At 35.3% G+C, this 25,439-nt stretch overlaps 1 protein-coding gene across 5 annotated transcripts in view; it reads left to right on the top strand.

Moving 5' to 3' along the window:
* The window catches only part of LOC106883464 (cadherin-87A), a 227,101-nt gene that overhangs the window by 159,174 nt on the left and 42,488 nt on the right, over positions 1-25,439 (top strand). For all 5 annotated transcript variants that reach the window (XM_089347729.1, XM_089347732.1, XM_089347728.1 and 2 more), the window contains 8 exons: positions 315-751; positions 1,656-1,791; positions 10,246-10,446; positions 11,769-12,082; positions 15,066-15,581; positions 20,205-20,384; positions 21,609-21,819; positions 23,789-24,096. In XM_089347729.1, the coding sequence (XP_089203855.1) occupies positions 315-751; positions 1,656-1,791; positions 10,246-10,446; positions 11,769-12,082; positions 15,066-15,581; positions 20,205-20,384; positions 21,609-21,819; positions 23,789-24,096 (2,303 nt within the window). The remainder of the gene's footprint in view (positions 1-314; positions 752-1,655; positions 1,792-10,245; positions 10,447-11,768; positions 12,083-15,065; positions 15,582-20,204; positions 20,385-21,608; positions 21,820-23,788; positions 24,097-25,439) is intronic.

Raw genomic sequence — 25,439 nt, 5'->3', positions numbered from 1 at the left:
ATTCATCCTTCTTAGATCGATAAAATAAAGGAATTGGTTTAATTTGATTGTTTCCTCTCATTATATTTGTGGCTTTGTTAGAAGCCAATTATTTAACTATAAGTAAAACATTCATGCTATCTATTAACATCTGGTTGACTGGATAAGCAAGTGTTGTCTGTCTTAGCCATAGAGACAGAATAATGTCAATAACAAGGTATAAATTGTTAACTCTAGGAAAAGAAGGTTTACAATATCAGTCCATTGTAACATCTAGTAAATGAAACATGTTGCAAAAATTGTCTTCTTATATTCTCTAATTATATTCCTTGCAGATAGTTGGCTTTTAAATGTTACTGCAAAAGATGATGATAAGACAAGTCCATTCAATCAGGTGAACTACCGTCTAAAAACACAAACCGGAGTCTTTCGCATAAATTCAGAGGATGGAAGTATTTTTCTCAGCAGTAAATTAAACCGTGAAAATAAATCCTTTTATAATCTTACCATTCTTGCCACTGATGGAGGAAATCCATCTAAAACAGCCACTACTGAAGTATATGTCATTGTAGAAGATGTTAATGATGAAACGCCAAAACTGATACTGGGTAAAACAAACATAGAACTTTATGAAAACATAACTGTTAATTCTTATATTACTTCAATAAAAGCTACAGACAAGGATTTGAATAGTAAGCTGATTTTCAATATTTCACAAGAGACAATTGAAATAAATGGAAAAGGAAGAGAAGTCAATGAAAATAGTATTGTGGTAAGATATTTTTGGACAGTTATATTTTCCTTTGCTTGAAATAGAACTTGTTTTTCAGAATGTTTAACAAAGTTTTTATGGTCTATTTTTCACTAGTTCTTATATTTTTCAAATTCAAAACACTTGCATAAATTGTTGGAGTGTAATTTACAGACCGAAGACAATTCTAAAATTAATCACTCGACTGAAGATAAAAGGTGTTAGCTGTTGTTCTTGTTATTTAGCTCCAGTTTAAGGCATTCCAACTGTGACAATCACATTTATTTTTTCAGACACATCACATCCTGGAATACAGTATCTAAACTTTTTCCACTTAACATGGTTGGATGTGATTTGAGGGAAATTTAGCAACTGTTTCTATCATGTCAAGTGACCAAGAATCCTTTGTTGGCCAGTTTTTTTTTCAAGAGGCTAAATTTTGTGGAGTTGTGTTTAAAAGCCTTAACAGAATTTAGTAAACAATCTGGAATTTAATTCCTTCTCAGATTAGGTATTATTGACCCAGTTAATTGGTTTAATGTCCATTTTCCAGTTTTTGCATGAACCAAATGAAATCCATTGAAGTAGATAGCTAGATGCCCTTTTCATTGCTATCTGTCATCTATTCCAAGCAAGGCAATATTTTCCAGTGGTCAGGCATGTTTCCATTGAAGATTGGAAAATATGTTCATTTACATGTCATGAAATGTCAAGACCATTGGACACACACAAACACATGCACACACACAAAGTCACACACACGCACACACACAAACACATACACACACACACATGCGAGACAAGCTTCTTTCAGTTCTTGTCTATCAAGTTCACCCATAATTATTTCGAAGTTAAAAAAAATCCTGGCATCATATTCATAGAAACCAAAAGAAAATGCTAATCATAATCCTGCAATCCATTTCAGCCATATTTTGAGATTGATCACAATACGGGAAATATTACTCTAAAGGAAAAACTAGACAGAGAAACATTTGAGCGTATCATACTAAAAGTTGAAGTATCAGATCAGAATACCGTTGTGGGAGTTAAAACAGCAACAGGTAAGGAAATATATCCCTTATGCAAATGTTCTTTATTATAATAAACTTCTTATTGTTTTTCATACACTTGCACAATGTCTAAATTTGTTGAGTAGGGTTGTAAAGTCAAATTGATCCCAGCATATATATTTGAAGTGATAAAATACAAAACCTATAAGGGGATTGATTAACTGAACTGCACCTTTCCAATAAAACCTTGTAAATCTCTTCTAATGAAGAATTCACCATCATGAAAATCATTTCCCTTGGTGCCCTTGGATCCTTTTCAGCATCCCTTTTGTTCTACTGGTAGAAGATTGTTTTCCGCAAGGAACGTATATATTTTCCCTGCAAGGGTACCTGTTAATACTTAGCATAGGAGGTTAAGCTAAGCAATGGGTTGGTAATTGCCAACCTCTTTGCCCTATTAATAACCAATATTGTCTAAATTCAATGGTAAAGTCAAATATTTAGGGTATGTTACAGAAGTTTATAGTTACTCTGTAACTTATTGCAAAAATTAGCTTATTCTCATCTACTGTTACCTACATAGGAATTTATATTTGTGCTAGCTAGCTCCATGTAGCCTTCTAGTGATATCAGCACTCTTCCACCTTCCTTTCTAGGCAAGTGTAATCTTGCTACTCCTGCCCTTGTGTGGATTCCTTCATTAATATTGAATACCTTCCTAGCTCTTCTGTCTGGGGATTGATTAATTGAACTGCACCTTTCCAATAAAACCTTGTAAATTAATTTCTTCTAATGAAGAATTCACCATCATGAAAATCATTTCCCTGTCATTATCATCAATACCATTATTATATCCTTAGTGGCATTTCTTCTGGCTCTTGACATTCTGAATTCAAATTTTGATGAGGTCGATTTTACCTTTCATCTTTTTGGGATCAATAAAATAAGTACCGGTTGAGTACTAGGGCCAATGTAATAGATTAACTTACTTCCCCACAAATTTCAGGCCTTTTGCCTATAGTAGAAAAGATCATTATTACTATTATTATCATTATTATTATTAAGGTGGCGAGCTGGCAAAATCGTTAATGTGCTGGATGAAATGCTTAGTGGTATTTCACCCATTGCTAAGTCCTGATTTCAAATCCTGCTGAGGTTGACTTCATCTCTCATCTTTTCAGGATCAATAAATTAAGCACTAGTGAATCACTGATGTCAGTGTAATTGACTTATCTCCTCCTCCAAAATGGCTGGCCTTGTGACAAAATTTGAAAACATTATTATTATGATTTACATGCACACAACAGATTAGACTTTCGAAAAAGATATATTCCTAACATAAGGCTACAACAAGTAACCTTAGATGCCAAGAACCCTCCTAAGTATCTTAGCTGTCCCTAATAACACTGTTTTCTTCAGCTGTACTAAACTGGGTTTTATGCCTATTCCCTCTGTCCATTTATTTAAATCTTTAGGGATAGTTCCCAATGCACATTTAACTACTGGGATACATTTTACTCACACTCTCCATAGTCTCTGTAATTCAATAGCTAGGTCCTGGTACTTTGCTATATTTTCTATACCTTCATATTGATTTTTTTCATTATTTGGGACTGTAAAGTCAATTATCTGGCACTTTCTATTCTCTTTGTCTACTACTACTAAATCAGGCCTTCTAGTTTCTATTACTCTGTCTGTCTGAATGTTAAAGTTCCACACTTTATATTCTTACTTTCACTTTCTAGTATTTTCCTAAGTTCATGTTCATACCATTTATTTGTATGGTCAGATACTAGCTTTCTACATAACTCCCAGTGGATTACTCTTCCTAGGTTGTCTTTTCTTGCATTCATCCTGTGCCATCATGCTACATTCATTTACTGTATGAGGAATGCTTTCCTCTTTTGATTTACATAATCTACATTGGGAATCTACTTGGTTTTTATCTATCTTGGCTTTTATCCAATTAGTCCTTAATGCTTGATCCTGTGCTGTTACTAACAAACTTTCTGTCTCCCTTTTCAGCCTTCCTTTCTGCAATCATAACCATGTCTCACTACTACTATTTGTTGCAACTATCTTTGGGAACCTACCATGCAAAGCCTTCCTCTGCCAGTCAGATGACTTTTGTTCTTTTTCTGGTTTCTACTTGGTTTATCTTTATTGGTCTCCCTATGACTTGCTGTGTCACTAGCGGCTTTCAATAAAATTTCTTCCCTGTTACCTACATAGGAATTTATATTTGTGCTAGCTAGCTCCATGTAGCCTTCTAGTGATATCAGCACTCTTCCACCTTCCTTTCTAGGCAAGTGTAATCTTGCTACTCCTGCCCTTGTGTGGATTCCTTCATTAATATTGAATACCTTCCTAGCTCTTCTGTCTGGCTTTGCTAATTCAACTTTTGTCCAGTTTACTAAAGCTGCTGGGTATCTAAGTAAAAATACTGCACAAGTATTTCCAGCTTTCACTAGATTCAGACAATTTAGATTCGATTTTATTAGCTTCTTTACCCTTCTGATGTACTCCTCAATTTTCGTTTTCATTTCTATATTAGACTATAATACTCCTAGATACTTATATCTCTCTCTTTCTTTCAATGATTATAATGTTTGGCCATCTGGTAATGGATTGCCTTCACTGTTGACTACCTATCCCTTTTTCATGACTAACAATGCACATTTGTCTATGCCAAATTCCATGCCTATATTTTTGATGAAGAGTTTTACAGTCTATATTAAGGAATTTATCTCTTTTCCATTCTTAAATATTATAGGGACAACGAGTTCCCCCCTGGAAAATAGCTCTTTTGATATTAACTGTCTCAAATAATCTAGTCTTGTGATACTGATCTCTTCTTTTCTGATGTCTGGAGAGCTTACCTGCAACTGCTATAATACACTGTTTCAACTCTTCTATGACTGTCCCAAATCCTTTCTCTTCGACTAAGTATCTTTTCTCAGGGGAAGATTTACAACTTGTCTTTCCTAGCTTGTTCAGTTTCCAGGCTTCTATTCTACTCAGATCTTGTCTTAAAAGTTTTCACTTTATTTTGTAGTCTCCTTTTCCACATTTGCTCTTTTGTAATCTTTCCCCGTGAGACATCTAACCTTCTGGTGACTACTACTCCTCCTGCATAGATCAATAAGTTAGTGACTCCTATATTTTTAGTATCTAACCTACTGATAACTGAATCTATTTTCCTAGTCATTTCTAGCAGCTGGCTTCTGTTGGTACCTTTTAATGCTGGTAATCTTTTTCTTACTTCTTTACTCATTACTTCCTATAACTCATCTAAAATCATCTGATCTTCCTCTCTTAAATCACTTTAGTCACTGGTGCCAGTTGTACCTTCCTTATTAGTAGTGCTATTATTATTTTTTTTCCTTTAGATACTTCTTTGGTTTGAGCTGTATCTCTTATGTTGTTGCTTGTCTTTCTTACTGCCTGGTCTTTCTTTTCCAGTTCTCTTGTGTCATCCACTTACTTTTCCTAATAGCATTAGCTTGCTCAACTAATCTCTGCTCAGTCACTTTAAACATACCCTTCTCTACCTAAAGTATTAACATCCATTTTCTATAGCCCTTTCTTTTAGGTTCACTTTTTAAGTAGGTGCTGCATCACTATTCTGTTTTCTTTGCTGGTCCACTTCCTCCTTCTTGCTCTATTATCTGCTGATGCTGTATTAGGATAACATCTGAGGTCAGTCTGCATTTTTACTGAAACACTGCCAAGCAAGAGGCCTTCCCTTAATGGTCCAGCTTCCTTTTCACTGTTACAACCAAACTTCAGAAACTCCTGTCTCTCATAAACTCTGTTATTGCCTGGAGGACTATGATGGGCAAGAAGGGGGCTGAGGAACAATCCTTGGTGAACTCCTACTTGTACCCTGAATTCATTACTACATTCATTGATAACCCTCACCTTACTGATAACCCCCACTGTACATGGCTTGTACAGCTCTCACCAACCACTTGTCTATCACCATTGATCAACAGATAAGGGTGTGGGGGATCGTGTCAAAGCTTTTCTGCATGTCAACAAAAGCTAAGTACAGGGGTTTATTTTTGGCAAGTTACTTCTGCAACTGTCTTACTAGAAATATAGCATCAGTGGTGCTTCTCCTGGACACAAAAACCAAACTGCATCTCATTGAGACTCTCATCCTAATTGGTTGGGCTATAACCATTTCTGTAATTTTCATCACTTGATCCAAAAATTTGATACTTCTATAACTATTTATGCCTAAGGTGTCACCTTTACCTTTGTAGCAGTTGACTATGATGCTGCTATATGTGTCATTGAACATGACTCCCTCATGTACAACTTGATTATCTATACAGGGAAATAGACCATATCCGACACCTCCAGAATTTTTAAGCATGTCAGTGGTGATTTCTGATGACCAAGGAGCTTTCCGAGTCTTCATATCCTCAATTGCTTTATCTACCATCCTACTGTTTATTTGGACTGCTGGTCCCTCTGTTTGATCCACAGAAAGCAGACTTTCCTTCTACCATGAGTTCTCTATATTCAGCAGCCTTTCATAGTGGAATTCCCAAGCCTTTTTCTTTGCAGCATCCATGCAAACACACTTCTCTCCAGCATCATTACAATTTTCCCTTGTACACTGTTTTACAAACTGAAATACTTCAAGCCATTGGTCCTTATGCTACAGAACTTTGGCAAACTTCTTTCTTTCTGCTTCTGGCTAAGTATACCTGCTTCCTAGCCTCTGGCTAAGTATACCTGCTTCCTAGCCTCTGGCTAGGTATACCTGCTTCCTAGCCTCTGGCTAGGTATACCTGCTTCCTAGCTTCTTCTCTAGCTGCCTGATATATCTCTTTGTTACAACCACCCTTCCAGTCCTTCCAAGCCTGTTTCTTTGCTCTAATGGTCCTGTCAACTACTCTGTAATACCACTACGTCATCCTAGGCCTGATTGGGACTTTGCACCAGCCACAAATTTGGTGTGTGGCTCTCAGCAAGTTGTCCTGTAGGAATTACCAGTTATCTTCTATGTTACAAGACTGTAACCCTCCTCCTTCTCATTAAATGCTTTAGTTAGAACATATCTAAATCTCTGACTATTCAAAGGATCCTTAAGCTTCCATATCCTTCTTTTCCAAACTGGCTTGCTTCTTGGATTCATTTGTACCAGTAGCTTGACATCACTAATGAGTAACCTATTTTGTGGGGTACATTCTACTCCAGGGAAGGTTTTTGCAGTTATGAGCACCCTCATATCATGCAAATGGCACCCATGCTGGTGGCATGTAAAAGCACCCTTTACAGTCACAGAGTGGTTGGTGTTAAGAAAGAAATCTAGCCAAATCAGACTGGAGTCTGATGCCAGCCTGGTGAATCTGTCCAACCTATGTCTGCATGGATATGATGATGATGATGATGATGATGATGATGATGATGATGAAGAACAGCCATTATTATTAAGGTGGCAAGCTGGCAGAAATGTTAGTATGTCAGGTAAAATGTTTACCAGTATTTTGTCTGCCTTCATGTTTTCAGTTCAAATTATGCCAAGGTTGATTTTGCCTTTCCATCCTTTTGGGGTCAATAAATTAAGTACCAGTGAAATGGCTAGTTTGCTCACTGCAAATTTCAGGCCTCGTGGCTTCAGTAGAAAGGATTATTATTTTTATTAAGGTGGTGAGTTTACAGAATCGTTGGCATGCCAGGCAAAATGTTTAGTGGCATTTCATCTGTCCTTACATTGAGTTCAAATTCTGCCAAGGTAGACTTTGACTTTCATCTTTCCTTCTAGGTCCATAAAATAAAGACTAGTTGAACACTGGGGTCGATGTAATCAACTATCCCCCTCCTCCAGATTTCAGGCCTTGAGCCTATAGTAGAAAAAATTATTATTATTGAGTGAGAGAGCAGTGCATGCCATCAAAGTGACACTGGGGTACAAATATACAAAGTCCAATATATCCATCATGACTACTCGTCTGATAAGAATAGATCAGGCACATGCATTACAACCATATGTGCACAACATGGTGATCTCATATCAAGGTAGACAATGCATAACCTTGCAGGTGGGACCCAGTTAGAATTTTCTTCAGGTTGAGTAGCACATCCCACTTAAAACGTTCCTAAATAAGATTTGTTTTAGGACATTGAACAAAACACCTATTTCTCTCTCTCTCTCTCTCTTTCTGGGAAACCTTGTACTTCCTTCCTCTACAGCAAGACACCTCTTTCTGTCTCTTTCCTGATCGCTCTCTCTCTTTCCAGAAAACCATGTACTTCCTCTGCATTAAGACACCTGTTTCTGCCTCTCTTTTTCTCACTATAACCTTTCATCATTGGACACAAGATTGCCTCCTCCAATGCTCCCTTCCGTCTTGAAAGATTTTTTTTTGTCTTGCAAGTGCTTGGTGACCCTGTCAGTGCAGGTACCACTTAAAAGCATCTAGTACACACCTGTAAAGTGGTTGGTGTTTGAAAGGGCATCTAGCAGTAAAAACCTCGTCAAAACTGACCTCACCTGTGCTTGTGCCATGTAAAAAGCATTAAGTCCACTCTGCTGAGTGGTTGGTGTTAGGAAGGACATCCAGCTGTAAAAATTCTGCCAAAACAGATAAAGAAGTCTGGTGCAGGCTGGATCTTGTGAAACTGTCCCACCCATGCTAGCATGGAAGGCGGATGTTAAATGATGGTGATGTTGATGATGATGATGATGATGGTGATACCTTATTCTTGAGCTCTCCTCATTATCCTATTCAATTGTCCCAGTTCTTTCCATGTCTTTTCCAGCTTCATTCGTGTTCTCTTCCTCCAGTTTGGCTCCTTCTTTTCATTTGCTTTTATATCTTCAGTTTTCACTTGTAACCTGCTATTTTAGCTATGTCAATAGCAGCAGCTACGATTAGTTGGTTTGTTTAGCTGATGTTTCCTGTTTTAATGAAGCTTAAAACATCATTAACTTTGCCTGTGGCTTTCTTCACTTATTTTCTGTCCATATGTCTTACATTTGATGGTACTTCATTGTTCCCATCAGTCATTTTACCCCACAACATTTCTAAAATCTCCTTCTCTTCATCATTAAAGTTTTGTTCAGTACTTACTGTCACTTGTCGATATAGATCATCTTCGTTAGTTACTTAATCAGTATTCTCTGGTACTGTGAGGTTCCCATCTGTTTCATGTTCTTCATTTCTTACACCTTCATTACCACTTTCTGTTACTGCTGTTTCACTCTCCTTCTGCTCATTTTCCATCATGTTTCTCCGAATTTCTTCAGTCTCTACCACTGTAATCCAGTTGTTTCTATGGATTGTTCTTGCTTGGTCTATCAGTCATTGGGCATATGCTTCAAAACCTCCTTTCTCATTCCATATCCTCTTCATTCAATTCATGAAGCCTGTTTTATTTGGTTCACTTCTCAGCTAGCATTCACTGGTTCAATTACGATTTCACTTGCCCCAGCAGGTCTTCGCAAGCAGAGTTTAGTGTCCAATGAAGGAGAGGTTGTCATGGGTGCCAGTCGTCGGATTCGGTTCGATTTCGATTTCAGATTTCAAATTTCAAATATTATTATTGTTATTGTTGTTATTATTATTATCACTTTCTCTCTTTAGCCATTTTGTTCAGTTGTTTGCCTGAGTCATTACCTCTAACGTAGAGCAAGAGAACATATGTGCTCAATCATTTTCAGCTCTCTGAATAGATGGTGCTTTGCCATTAAATATTTAGTATCACATCACAAAACATTGTTTTATGGAAGAGAAATAAAAAAAAAGCCTAAAAGGTTTTGGTAAATACAGGATATAAAGGTGTAAATAAATAAATAGTAAATACCAGAATAAATATACATAATTGTAATGACAAAATAGTGTTAAGTATTGACTTGTAAGTGTTTATACATATAAAATTTGTAAAGTAATGAATATAGATGCTTATGAATATTATCTAAGTTCAATGGCAAACACAAATATTTAGGGTATGTTACAGAAATTTACAGTTACTCTATAATATATAGCAAAAATTAGCTGATTCTCATCTACTGCAAGTCATCTTTTCCAGTCCCACTCCTTAATCAAATAAAAAAATGTTTCTGCAGCACCTATTTTAAATTTAGAAAATAAGCTTATAATTTCAACACTTGTCTTTTCATTTTTAACCTCGTAGTAATGACACTTTTATGCAGTACTTGTTAAAATGAGCATACATTACTCAAGCTAGGGATATAGTTGCATCATTGAAGTAAATAGCATCATCAAATCAAGTAACACTCACAAAACAATAATCTTACATTCATAAAATTGAATTCATGTCTTTTCTTGTAACTGACACATAAAAAAATTCAACATTTGTTCAATAATCTTTTCTCTTTCATATTTACAGTTATAAAATAGAGCATAAAATGTAGTAGGAATATTTGATAAACTTTAAATCCTTTAATGAATTAATTATACAAAGAACTATTGGAGAAAATGATAATTTCTAAATTAATCGCAAAGTACTCTCTTTTTCTTTCCTCAGGATTTTTGACAATTACAGTCAAGGATATAAATGATTGTTACCCAGTTTTTAGAGAAAATTTTACATTACTAAATTTGGTTGAAAACTATCCTGTCGGAAGTATTATTGCAACACTTACAGCCACTGATGAAGATAAAAATGACTTTGTAACATATGAAGTTCTTGACAGTTCTAAAAAGTTTGGCATTGACAATAAAACTGGTACATATATATATATATATTTTTTAAATTTCTTTTAGCCATGTTTTTCTAGTTTCAAAGCAATTAACAATTTTTAGTGTTTTACTTTATGAAATTTCAATTGCTGTTACTGTTGATATTGTTTTACTGAGTAAATGTAAATGTCTGCAATGCCTTAAATGGACTTTTGAGTAGTGATACTTGAGACAGTTGATAATATGATACTAGTCAACTATCTACAAGGTGCAAATGAGGTCCACCATAGGATATTGCTCTCACATTGGACAGTGATACTACTATGCATACTGATATCCTGGATTGCATCCAGAGAAAGATCATTTAGCTGGAAAACCCCACAAGACTCGTGAGATTGATGCCATGAATGAGCCATTGCAGGAAAGACAAGAAACAAGGTGAAGATTCCAAAGAGTGGAGAAAAGGGTAGCAGAGACAGCATGGCTGAGAACCAAAAGCTGGAAAGTGTCCATTAGTGATGGAGTGTCAATCAGCTTGTAGTAACGCTGTGCGCATGCGTAATCTCACGCATGCGTGGAATTCAACATCCAAGCGTTTCCCGCTTTGATCGATCTCTTTCTTGCTGGCCAGCGATTGAGCAAGGACGTGTCTAGCTGTCTCTCCATCTTTCGAACTCACACTAGACAGCTCACATCAATATACCAACGTCCCAACAACCATGGAAAAACAGAGGACTCCTTTTATTTAAACGTGTCACACGGTCGAACACAAAATTCTCTGCCCCAACAAATTCTCTGTCTCAGCAAATAAAATGGAAAGTTCAATTATTGGATGATCTAGTCTTTATTTCCAATAGCTAAATGAAAAAAAGAAGTAAACATTCTGCTTGGTTACATAATGAAATGTCTATTGTGGTTTATCCTACTGATCGATGGTAGCAACTGTCTGCTTTGGTTTGTCCTGCTCAAGAATGTATATCTCAAGGCTGGAGATAGTTGAAGAATTTACTAAGAGGATCCATTGGTGCTGTTTAGCTTCAGATCATCTTTAAATTGAGCAGACCAATGATTAAAGGTATTCCAACAAGGACTATCTTGTCTTTCTCCTGAGCATTGTATATCTTGGTATGCATTATATAACATGTCCAGTGTTTCAAGACTACAGGTTATGATTTGAAGGAGATTTGACTTTTATTTGTAGCAAATTGAACTATTATTTAGATGTTACCTCATTGCTTCAAGGTACCATATGAAGAAATAAATACTTGTATTCAATATGAGTGTTGGCTTGGTTAACATTTGTAATTAAGTACTCAGAAAATTAAAGTATTTTATTTTTGTCTATTGTAAATTTTTTTCAATTTTCAGGTGAAATTTATTTAATATCAGAGCTGGATCGTGAAGAAAATCCAAACATCACATTTAATGTTGTGGCCAGTGATTCTTTGTTACCAACATTATCTTCCACAGCAACAGTTTTTGTTGTTGTTGAAGATTTTAATGATAATGCCCCAGAATTTCAGAACCTTGTATCTATATTACCTGTATCAGAAGACACTCCTGTAAATACCACAATTACTACAATAACAACTACCGATAAAGATATAGGAATACATGCGAATGTTAGTTATACTCTGACAGTTTCTGGTGGAAGTTCTCCTTTTAAAATTGATAAAATAACTGTGAGTGTTAAATATCTTCTTGTATTAAATTGTTAATTCTTTTCTCTTTTCAAAACATTTCATAAAAGCAATCATACATATTCATTTTGGATACAAGTACAGAAATTTTTGAATTAATGAATTCCAAAATATGTTAAAATCTATTTATTTATTATGCTGGTTTGATCATGTGATGCATATGAACGAGGACAGCTGCATAAGAAGTGCCGAGCTCTAATTGTAGAGAGAACCTGTGGAAGGGATAGACCCAGGAAGATGTTGGTTGAAGTGGTGAGAAAGGATCTTTACATGCTAGGCCTCACTGGAGAAATGACAAGGGACTGGAAGTTGTGGCGATCTGCTGTACCTGAGGAAACATATCAAACTTAGTAAAACTGCTGTCCTCCATACATACAGGCTTATCCTTTAACAATGCCACATAAAATGCACTCATATGCATGCTGCATAAATACACCCAATTGGAGTACTGCTCTATTACCTAGGACAGTACTACTATTACACACATAAATGTCACAGATCACATCTCAGTGATTGTTAACTGGTTGATGAATCATTTACCAAAGTCGACCTTGGCAGAATTTGAACTCAGAACGTAGCGGCAGACGAAATACCACTAAGCATTTTGCCCGGCGTGCTAATGTTTCTGCCAGCTGGCTGAATACCTTTGTATTTTTGGATACCTATCTTTTAAAAGCTTGAAGTGATATTTAAATATAATTGCTATGTACAGTAATGAATGTGGAAATACAGAGAACCTAAGTTTTCAATCTTCAACAACTATGAAAAAGTTTTTATTTGCATAAAAATTGCCCCTTTTAATATGGAATCAGAAAATTTAAAATCAATGCAGCAATCAATTTAATAAACATAAGCTGATAATTGATTCAGTTTATTCTAAAACCATACTCTAAATGGTCTGTTAATTATTTACATTAAATGCATATATTTTAAGAATAGGTAAAAGAAATCGTTTTATTTAAAAACAATTGAAGGCATGCTTCCATTGCACACTGTTAGGTAAATATATCTTGCTTTTGGAAGTATGATTTGACAATGATAGGCATAAATAATTCTTCAGATATGCCTTTATCTTTTAGCTTTTATCTTTTAGCTTTTATCTTTTACTTGTGTTAGTCATTTGACTGTGGCAATGCTGGAGCACCACCTTGAGAGATTTATTTTTTCATCCATATCAATTTTACCGAAGGTATTTGCAGAAAATGCTACTTTTGGTTATAGTTGATTGAAATTTTGGAAACAAATGTTGAACACTTTATAGCTGAGTTCTAAATTTAAAAATTAATGTTGAATTGTGATCATTTAGTGTATGGTAGTATTTTCTGTTGCAAGAATTGGTATTTGGTAATTTGTTTTTGTATGTTAGAGAGTAATGATCAAATTTTACTTTGGACTATACTGAGTATGTATGAACCATGATATGATGGTAGTAGGACATGAGCATTGAATCTTGAGGTAGAGAGGAATGAAGCAAGCATGATTCATTAGATGTGTAATGCTAATTTACACGAAATCAGTGACCTGAGGCAATGACTGGGTGTTAGAATTATCAGCTAATGTATGCAGGGAAGATTAATATGAAGATGTAAGACGTAAACATTTCTTTGTGTGTAACTTGATTTGTGTTTTAAATGTGTAAAGCACTCTGAAAGTTGTTTTGTCAGCCATATCGTAGCTGGAATCTCAAATTTCAATAGCTTATGAATTTCTAGTGTTGTTAGTTCAACGTTATGAACTGGGTCTACTTTGTATGTATTTTGAAATCAAAAGAAAACAAAGGGTATTACCATGTTTAAACCAATCAATGTTGGTCCTTCATTGCGAATTGATTTTATGACCAATGCGAAGAAATTAATATTTTGTCATACAAAACAAAGATACAAATAAGAATTTATCTCTTATGAATAACTGTTTCTCTACATAATAATGATTTGTTATCAATATACTCATGATTAAGACACTGAAATTAATAATTGAAACTATTTCGATTTTTTAATTACCCTGCATGCGTAAGCAAAAGAATAGTATTGTAATCACTGGTCTTTGTTTGTCTGTGTGTTTGCAAAAGTACTGGAAAATGACTGAACAGATTTTCACCAAATTTAGAAGAAACACTCATTGGGTGAGTGGTTTGAAATGAAAATTTGGTTTGATTATCTTCAAACATACATAAATACATACATAGATATGCATGTGTGTGTGTGTGTGTGTGTGTGTGTGTTTGTGTACTCTATTGGATTCAAGGGTTTCGTTTATTTATGAGTTGATTTCTAAATTTCACCAGAGTATAAATAGCCATAATGGTGATACTTGAAAAAAAAAAATTATTTAAAAAAAATTGAACTTACAAATTTCCTAATAAACAAGCAGTCATATTATTTATACCCTACAATGAACTACAGTATATTTGATTCACCTACTATCATTGAAAAACATTCAAAACACTTCTCAAATTTTATGCAATATTTTCTCTAAGTATTTCATTTTGTTTGCTTTCTTTTTCATAATCATTATTATTTGAATAATCATTTATTTAGTCATATGCAAATTTTACTCATATGCAAATTGCATGTTAAACTTTCCAGAACAACCTTTGATTTTCTTGTATTCAACTTGTATTTTAGCATTTCACTGTAAAACTATTGAAATAGAAAGTTTTTTTGTTTTTTTTAACAAGCATGATTCTTCAGTCAGAAATTAGGGAAGAATCTTCATTTTATGCTATTTTCTCTGAATTTTAACTCCAAACCCCTTAAAATAAGTTTCTAATTTCTTTGCCAACTCATATTTTATTGTTTTCATGAAAATAATTTGTGAAAAAATTTATCTGCATGCATGGTATGCATTGCCCACTTGGATGCCTTTTTTTTTCTCATTATTAATTCTTTTCAAAATAAACTGTAGTTTTGAAAATTTCTGTGAATACAAAATTTCCTTAATTAATATCATTTTCTTTCTATTTCAGGGAAAAATAGTGTTAATTTCAAAACTTGACCGAGAGGCTGTGGATAAGTACACTGTTATTATTACTGCTCAAGATAACTATGACTATGTAAATGATTTTCAAAAACCTGGATGGAAAGAAAACACAACTACAATCCTAATCAATGTAACTGATGTTAATGACAATGCTCCAGTATTTAAGTCTGATAAATATTTTGAAACTGTACAAGAAAGCGTATCTAAAGGAACTATCTTGACTGTTGCAGCCAATGATGAAGATATTGGAGAAAACGGTAAAGTTCAGTACTCAATACAAGGAATGGAATCTGTGTTATTTAAAATGGATCCAAGTACAGGTGCTCTGAGTATTGCTTCAAATTTAACAAATAAAATAGGATACAAGTGTTTCAATGTTACTGCAAAAGACCAAGGAAATCCACCATTAAATTCAACTACATCTACTTGTATTAATGTTACTGACATTAACAACAACAATCCAAAATTTGAAAAGCCAAATGATACAATCAGCATACCAGAGGTAAGTATGTTTTAAGTTTAATATTGATAACAAAGGTAATGTCTTCTACATTTAACAATATGATGCTTTGCTGAATTCGGAGTTTGAGCAGATAACTCTACATAGTAGAATGAGATATATCCTAATGAATAAGGTTAGACTGTTGTAAAGTATAATCTACTTTAATGTCCTGCTAGTCTGTGCCTGTGAGGGATTTTTGTAAATAATATAGATGCTTACATGTAGTTCCACACACACACACACACACACACATGCACACACACACACCTTTTTTTACTGTGAAGGTTTTGTTAAGCAGAATTAATTTTTACAATTCTGTAAATAATAATAACAGTGTTTTATAAGCTTAAAACTTATAAGTGATCACTGTGCAATGACTAAAGAAAATAGTCTGATAGTGGGGCATATAAACCCTTGACAGAAAAAGTAGGCTTTCCTGTATGTGTAGGACTCAAACCCACACCTCCTTGTTTACGCAACCAAATGTGCTACCATTACAGTTACTAATTATGGTTCTTAAATCTGACAGAAAGAAGTAGGTTGGTGCATTGGTGTAACAATAGCACACTTGGTCACACAAGCAAAGAGGTGTAGTTTCAAGTCACATGTGTATGGGGAAACCTATTATTAGACTATTTTTTTAGTTATTGTGCAGTGATTACTTATAAGCTTTAAGCTTATGAAATGCTATTGTTATTATTATTATTATTATTATTATTATTATTATTATTATTATTATTATTATTATTATTATTATTTACAGGATTGTAAAAATTGATGCTCCTTAACAAAACCTTCGCAGTAAAAAGCACAAGAAAGTTTGTTTACAAAAACAACTATGAACTAATTATAGTTCTTAAATATGACAGAAAGAAAAAGGTTGGTGTAACAGTAGCACACTTGGTTGTATAAGCAAAGAGGTGTGGGTTCGAGTCTCACACAAACGGGAAAACCTACTTTTTCTGTCGAGGGCTTATATGCCCCATTATTGGAGTATTTTCTTTAATCATTGTGCGGTGATTGGTTGTAAGCTTTAAGTTTAAAAAATACTTTTATTATTTACAGTATATATATATATATATATATATATATATATATATATATATATATATATATATATATAATATATATATATATATATATATATATATATATACATATATATATATACATATATATATATATATATATATATATATATATATATGGATAGATAGATAGATTTCTTTATTTAGCCATACAGGGACGATACAATGCAGAATTTTGCTTTTCGAAACTGATCAATAGGGATCGAAAAACGTTATGGAGTGTGTACACAAGTAGATAACAAGGTGTCACTTTTAACAATTTAAATTCTCAAAAGGGGGAGAAAATATAACACTGACTAGCGTTATATGTGGAGAGAAAAACCTATGCAAAAACCACTGTAACCTAGGGAAAGGGAAAAACTATGAGAGCAAAGTGCCCTCTTTTTTTTGTTTTATAGGTTTGTGCTCAAAGTGATTCTGTCATTCATTCATATCATCTTTGCTACATTCATCCACCTTTTATTAAACCTTTTATTAGACAAAACTTCACTCTCTACTCTTACCTTCCTTTTCAAGTGACACTTGAAAAAGTTGATGAGAGGTTCACCAGAGAGGAAAGTATTTGTCTCTAAGCCTTCCAAACGAGTCCACCATACATATTCTTTTGCCATAGCCAGTATGATGAAAACTGCCTTGCTTTTCCGGTTAAAGGAAAGTGGCAGAGCAACATTTACGATACGCTTGGCTGACAACCAGATTCGTCCCACATGCAACAGTAGCTATTCGATATAGGTCCACAGCTCTGAAATATGTGAACATTGCATGAGTGCTTGCAGAACGGATTTGTTGTTCTGGTATCTCAGGAAGGTCAGTTCGGTGTTTCTTGAATTGTGCCTGTAGAACTTTTCTTGAACAGGCAATGCTCCTTTTCTTGAACGATAGCACTGCCAGGCCAGGGATTTCTGGAAATTGTCCATAGGTCCTGGCCTGAAAGTGGTCCTAAAGAGGCGAGTCAGGTATCTCCTGCCGATGCCCAGAGTCTCTCCAAGAATGTCGTTGGACTTCACCTCACTAGTCCTCTATAGAACGTCTTGGTGGAATTGAAATTACACAAGTTTGAACTCAGATAGAAGAGCTGCTTGAGAGCATGGTGACACTTGCAGTGCCATTTGCACAGCCTCAGCCCCTGCTTGATCCATAATTGCAGTTCGGTCAATGAGACGAGCTGCAGGAAAGTGCATCTCACCAATGGCAACCACACCTGTTCACTGTTATCTATGAAATGCTGGAAATGTCGCAGCTTCAGCGCATGTCTGCACATCATCAACCATGGCATACCCAACCCTCCATTTAGTGGATGTTGACAGCAAATGGATCGCCTAACCATCAGAACACTTCCCTTCCACAAAAAGTGGAAGAATGTGCGTTCCAGTTTCATGACGGGGGGGGGGGGGTGAGACAAGGTACGATGGTCAGATGGTTGTAGATGACGAATGCGATATATGCACTTGCCACCTCAGCCAGACCTTTTAGGGATAGCTTCCCCTCAACCCATAACTGAGTGAGAGTGACTACCTTGCTCGTTATCTTGTCCCAGTTCTTCTCCAGTTGAAAGTCTGGACTGAACCAGACCCCGAGTAATTTAACCGGTCTGTCAGTCCTGTGTCCCATAATGGAGACACTGTTAGATGACATGGGCTTGCTTCTCCAGGTGTGGAGCTGCAAGCCCACTGACTTTTCCAGGTTAATTTTTGCTCCTGTTACCGATTCATATTCTCTTAGTGTCTCGCCGACTAGGTCAATATGCCTGGGGCTGGACACTATGATGGTGACATCATCAGCATATGTAGACACACTCCTTCTGCATCCCAGTTCTCATAGGAAGCCCTTCAGTGTCACCAGTTTCCGCAGCACTGGCTCTAGAGTCAATACATACAGAAGTGATGAGAGGGGGCATCCCTAACAGACCAAACACGTGATGTTAAATGGCTTAGATGGATAGCCATTTACCCAAACTACCAAATGAATGCCACTGTATAAAGCAGTGTGGAAGACTGGACTGAAACCAGCTGTCCTAAGGACAGCCACGAAGTATTGATGGTCGACTCTATTGAAGGCTTTTGATTGATCCAAATTCATCAGCACCCCACCCATGCCAGGTTCCTTAACTATCCTGTCCATGATGTAGTGTATGCAGTGGAGGTTGTCATGGATACTTCTGCCAGGTATGGCGCATGTTTGCACCTTGTTGACCAGTTTCTCAATGACAAGCACCAACCTGTCGGCTAGCACTTTGGCTAAAATTTTCAAATCTGCATTGAGCAGAGTAATGGGCCTGAAATTATCTATAACGTTCCCCTTGTTTGGGTCTTTCTTTAGCAGTGTCACTGCTCCTTGGCTCACAAAACTGGAGCTACTCCCATTTTGTTGCCAGTTGCAGTAAACTGTTGCTAAGAGATCTCCAAACAAGTCTGGTAAATGACAATAAAGTTTATAGGGAAGACCATCCAAGCTCAGCCATTGCATTCTGTACATCAGAGGCTGTAATGGGACTTTCACAACACTTCACCTCTCTTACTGAGAGTCATGACAGGCCATGCATGTTGGCACTAAGGTCTATCCTGTGTTCCAACCCATCAGTTGTCCTGAACAGTTGAGCAAATTGCTGCTGAAAGGCCTCACACATCCTTTCAGGCTCGAGTAATTCATGCCCCTGTTGATCTATCAAAGACCGAATGGAGTCTTTGTTGCCATGTGCCTCTACCACCTGGGCCTCCCAGGTGGCTCCAATTCCCTTATTTTTTAGGGCACACATCCTGGCTCTGACAATGCAGTCTTCGTGTTTGGCATTGAAGTGTTGGTCAAGGGCCAACCTCACTGCCAGCACATTGGTCATGCTGCCACTTCTAAGAGCCTAAGATTTGACTGGGTGTTGAATCTTGTTGGACTCATTTTTGGAATGTGTACAGAGAAATAGCTAACACCTATTTAAAGCCACTAAGTGTACAGGCTTTAGTAGATTAGTTAACTTGATTTGCGACCAGAAAATGTAAAAATATTTCTTAGTATTTTGTTAGTATTGACTTAGTTTCTTAGTATTGACTTAAAAAAAAATTCTACTAAGTTTATCTTAATACATTTTTATAATGATCTTTTTTACTTTCATCTTCTTTGAAAACTATAACACATATTTGTATTTTCATTAAATTTCCATTCGTTATTCCACTGATATAGGGAAGTAATAAGTTAAAAACTTGGCTACAGATGTAAACTGAAATGCTTTGATAAAATTAAAGAAATAATTGATGAAATAACAAATGCACTGAAAGTCAATTCAATCAGCTGTACTCCCCTTTTCTAAATGTTTACAATTATGCTAATGTTAAAAGTCAATGATAGCTTTTATAAAAACTAAAGAAGTTACTCTTGAATAAAATGTATTTGATAAATGATCAATATAAACAGCTGTACCAATATACAAATTTTGTATTGATACACAATGCCAAATAAAATCCCTTGCCAAGGATATAAAAACAATGACAATTTTCAAAAATATTTTTCTAATATTTGTTTAATTTTTCTTTCTTCTTTGCAGTCAACATGTCCTGGCACTAAAATATATACAGTCATCATAACAGACAAAGATCGTGGTGTTAATGCTAAAATTAATTATGAACTGGAAAGTAAAGCTGATAACAGTTATTTTAAAATAGATAAATCTGGAAATGTTACTTTGGAGAAGAAGCTAGATTATGAAAAGAAATCATTATACAAAGTAAGATCATTATAAAGTGTTATCCATGTGTATTCCAGTGTTTGTATTCTATATTCCAGTGTGTTTTCTAGATCGTTCATATGTATTCCAGTTGCCTTCTGCCAATTGACTGCAAAACAGTTTTTTTGTGTCAGGCATTCAAACAAGGTGGCCTGCCCACCTAACCTGTGCTTTCTTCACCAGAGTGTAAATACTTGGCAGATCAGCTCAAGAGAAGACGTCCTTGTCTGGGACGTTGTCCTGTAGGCGACTTTCATTGGCTTTCTCAGACACTTCATGCAGAAGCAGTTTAGCCATTTGGCATGGTGTTTGTAAACTGTCCAAGTCTCACGGGCATACTGTAGTGTAGGCAGTACAACTGCTTTGTACCTCTTGAACTTGGTGGCCAGCTTAATGCCTCTCCTCTCCCATACTGATTCACATAGCCACCTGCATGCTGAGCTTCCCTTTGTGAAGTATGTGTCAACTCCATTGTCAATATTCATAGATCTGGAGAGTGAATTGGCAGAAGGCAAGTGCACACAAGGTGGGCAGAAAAAGCACTTCGAAGATACACTCAAAACCTCACTGAAGTGCGCTCAGATCAACGCTGACACCCGGGAAATGCAGACACAGGACTGCATTGCCTGGTGTAGCTGCACCAACAGAGGTGCCACCTCTATGAACAGAGTAAGATCATAGAAGCACAAAGAAAACGTGAGCTGTGCAAGTCCAGAGCCAACTTCTTGCCTTCATTCTCTGCAGACCAACAGTGTCTGACCAGTAGCAGAACCTTCTGAGCATGCATTAGCTTGATTGGCCATGGCTGCATGCACCATGACATATCTTCTCCCATATGATGTCCTGGTCACCATTAACAATGATGAATGAACATTATTATTGTCATGTATTCCAGTTATCTGTATGTATACTCCTCTTATCCATATTCATTCTAATTGTTAAAAGAGGTATCCTGTATCCGTGTATGTTGAAAGAATTTATTAAAAGTTGGCATCAAAAAAGGTATATTGTTAATAAAAAATGCTTGAAAGTGCTCTGTGCAAATCATACCAAAAGTACAAAAAAAAAAACTGTTATTGTTAGTGCTGGCATTGTAGATACATAGACAATTTAGTGTTACACAGATACATAATTGATACTCAATGTGCATGTCATTTTTGTGAATATAGTTTCATTTCTTAACCAATATGAATAAAAAAAATGCTATCAATATTTCATTTCTAGGTTGAAATAAAAGCTTCTGATGCTGGTACTCCATCGCTTCCTTCAATTCCTGCAATATTTTTGTTATCTGTGAATGTTACAAACATTAATGATGAGCCCCCTGAATTTCTCCAGCCTAATGACACATTCACAATTAAAGAAGGACCACCACCAATAGCTATTGGCTCAGTGAAGGCTAAAGATTCTGGATTTGATTTATGTTATACTATTGGTAAGTAAAAAATTTGAAAACCTTATTAACAAAAATAAACGAGTCAATTATTGCATTTAGAGAATATAAAACAAATTTGTTTTAGCAAAAGATACACCTCGAAATCATAATGTATCTTACTACATAAATATCATAATTTTAAATATCTTAATTATGTTTAAGGCTATTTATTGTCATGAAGACTTTGTTTCTGAAAGATTTTTTGTAGAGTGCATTTAGAGCCTATACATCAACATCATCATCATCATTTAACCTCTGCTTTCCATGCTCAGAACAAATATGTGACATGAAATTTAACACGGTGATATCCTTAATTGGAATTCTCATGACAATTTCATTTACTTTCCTAGTTCTGACCTTAGCTTTGCTCTATCACATAGCTTCAATGATGGCAACTTTTTCCTTTCCTCAAGCAAAATTACTTCCAGAATTCTGTCACTGCAAGTAGCCAGTTCTGGGCTATTTTCTGCCAGTGACTCTCTAGTTAGAGGTACATAGTTTTTCTCTGTCTATGTCCCAGCTTTGTAAGCTCCCTTGTTCTATGAGCATTTCTTCCGGACAAGTAGACCCTTGCAGTTCCTTTGTCACTTCCATTATAATCTTCTCTTTTCCCATCTTCTCTAACCACACTTTGGTCTTAATTTGTCTAATCTGATCAGTCAGTCGTTATTCATTCACACCTTTCAACTCTTCTTAAAGATAATATTTTTTCCAGAGCCTTAATAACCTTTGCCTATAGCCCCTTTTCTCTGGCTCACTCCTAATATAACATTCAGACTACAATTTGTTGTTCCCTGGTGCCACAAAAAGAGAAATGCACTCAGTGCACTCTGTATATTGGTTGGTGTTGCTGTGGGGTTTTCTTACTGTAAAAACCAAGCCTAAAATGAAACTCACCAGCAAGGTGTTGTCCTCCAGCTTGTTTAGGTGAGCAGCACATAAACAGTTTGGAGGATAGATTAAAAGAAACACAATGCCAAATGCTGTAGGGATTTAGTCACTTCTGATTGGTCACTTCTACTGTACAAATGTCAAAAGAAAGGCAATTTGATGTTGGTTGCATGCTGCTATTTAAGATAAAGTAATGCATCACTTAGATATGAATAAGGAGTGTGGACTTAAGTCCTTTGGAGAAGATTATAAAACTTGGATTTTGAGTGGAGTGTTCCTCTTGGAATTGGTTGTGATACCCTAACTATTGAATACAAGCCACTGCGGGTGCTTATAAAAGGGTGCAGGACTTTCCAGAAATAGCTGTCAAATTTCCTTCAAATCACACTCTACTGTCTTAATGCAAGAAAGGTATTAAACAATGTTGTTGTTGAGATAGCATAGTCATAGGTCCACTCAGTCAAGGCTGACCTGAGTCAAACAACAGTAACTATTGATATAAAGAAAAGAGCTAGACCAGTTAAGTGATATTGAGCAGCATGGAATTATATTTAGAAATTGAGAAGGAAAGAATATATTATATATTGTATCTTGGAATCATATAATGTAGTGTTTTTTATTACAAATCTATAAGTCAAGATGAATCAGAATGTCTTTTGGGAGAGGCTTGTGTAACCTCTTCAAAGTTTATGAGCCTTTTACTGTCTGTGACATCAGAACAGATAAACTATTTTTTTATTAGCAAAAACACTTGAATCTTGATGGTCCAGTCTATCTAGCTATATGTATTATAGAACAGCGCAGCATATAAGAAAAAGCAGTAAGAGAATTATGAAATTATATAAATTAGTTTGCAGTGTTGTGACTGAGTTTTCATGTGGGGCTCTGACTATTCATGCACACAATGAAGGAAAATAGTAAACTTGATTTGAATTTCAGACTACTTCAATCTATGTCATCCCGAAACTGTTTACTTCAATTACCCATTAAATAAATTACATACTGATTTTCTTCTTTTTCCTAAACCCATTTTAATTGCTTTGATCCTCTTTCATTTGCATCTTTTGAACTTTTTCAGATGATACTAAATCTGCAAGCTATTTTGTTATAAAGAATGATTCTAATGCTGCTTTAATTGAGACCAAGAAAGGAGTTGATTATGAAACAACAAAATTCTTAAAACTGGTGGTAGTTGTCCACAATTGTGTTCAGATCAAATATAATGCAACATGTTCTAAATCTTCCTCTACTGATATACTCAACAAAATAAACGTAGACGTTGTCATTAAAGATGTTGATGATAATCCACCAATATTTATTGAAAAGACATTTAGTAAAGCTATTATATTTGATATTTCTAAAGAAGAAAAAATATATGAGTTGAAAGTAAGTATATTTAAATGCTGAAACTTTCAGAGCTTCAGATTTTTTGTCCCATTTTAAAAAAATCTTAATTGGGTTAGCTTCCTATCATGACATGCATTAAAGTAGATAGGTAAGATATCATGATGATATAGTGATATTTTATTGATTTAATCAAATTATAATAGATTATATTTTTAAAAATAAGTTAGAGGAATAGGAACACCAGTGCCCAGAGCAGTGAGCTTAATCCAGTTGATTAGAATTTATTCTGTGTGAGCTTTAATGACTTGTAGAGACACATATTTTAATATGCGACCATAACATACTTCAAATTATTTTAAATGTTTTCATGAATCAGTACTGTGTACTCCTATATTTATTTCTTTATTGCCCACAGGGGGCTAAACATAGAGGGGACAAACATGGACAGACAAAGGAATTAAATTAATTGCATCGATCCAGTGCGTAACTGGTACTTATTTCATTGACCCCGAAAAGACGAAATGCATAGTCGACCTTGGTGGAATTTGAACTCAGAACATAACAGATAAAATACCGCTAAGCAATTTTCCCAGCGTGCTAATGATTCTGCCAGCTTGCTGCCTTTGTACTACTGTGTACTACTGTATTCACAGTGCACTTAAACCATGTGTTAAGATCATCTCTACCGATTTTCCATAGAAATTATAGCCAGCACTGATTTCGCTATGATTTTCATATCCAAGACACCAGATGAAAACAAAGAATGAGATTAAAGATGGAAAAATGGGTAATGGGTATATATGCCATATTTTGGGAGTTTTTGCTCCTTCATCAGCACCCATCCAACCCATCCATAAACTCATTCATTGCTGAGCTTTCTTTATATTGATTACTTTTATGAAACTCTAGTTTATTTTCTAAGTTGTGTAGTTGAATGCTTTTCATATGATCAGAGGAGGATAGATAAATTCAGTATTTGTCGTATTTGAACTCCAGGCATAGAGAACAAAACCAAACAAGACAATTAGTTCCAGAATCTATCAGGGTTTCAAACAGATCAGATATAAATTTCTTCCTTATTTTAGATTACAAATCAATAAGATCTATCATGTTTCCCCTTCAATTGAATTTAGGGTAGGGGAGATTTTATACATACTTTAGTCTTGAATTTCTCAAGTTGATATAAAAGACATGTCTTCTTAAGTTCATATGGTGCAACTTCAATTGAAATTTGAAATTGTTCTGAGTCTGTAACACATGGAATTTGACTTTGCCTTTTCATCCTTTTAGAGGAGTTATAAAATAAGTATTAATAGGATTAACTCAATTCGTTATAAAATTTAGCATTTTGCTCACATTTATTTTATTAGAGCCTGTACCAT

This window comes from Octopus bimaculoides, chromosome 2, assembly GCF_046866305.1.
Source record: "Octopus bimaculoides isolate indiv1 chromosome 2, ASM4686630v1, whole genome shotgun sequence".
NCBI lineage: Eukaryota > Metazoa > Mollusca > Cephalopoda > Octopoda > Octopodidae > Octopus > Octopus bimaculoides.
This window is presented reverse-complemented; position numbering and strand designations above follow the sequence as displayed.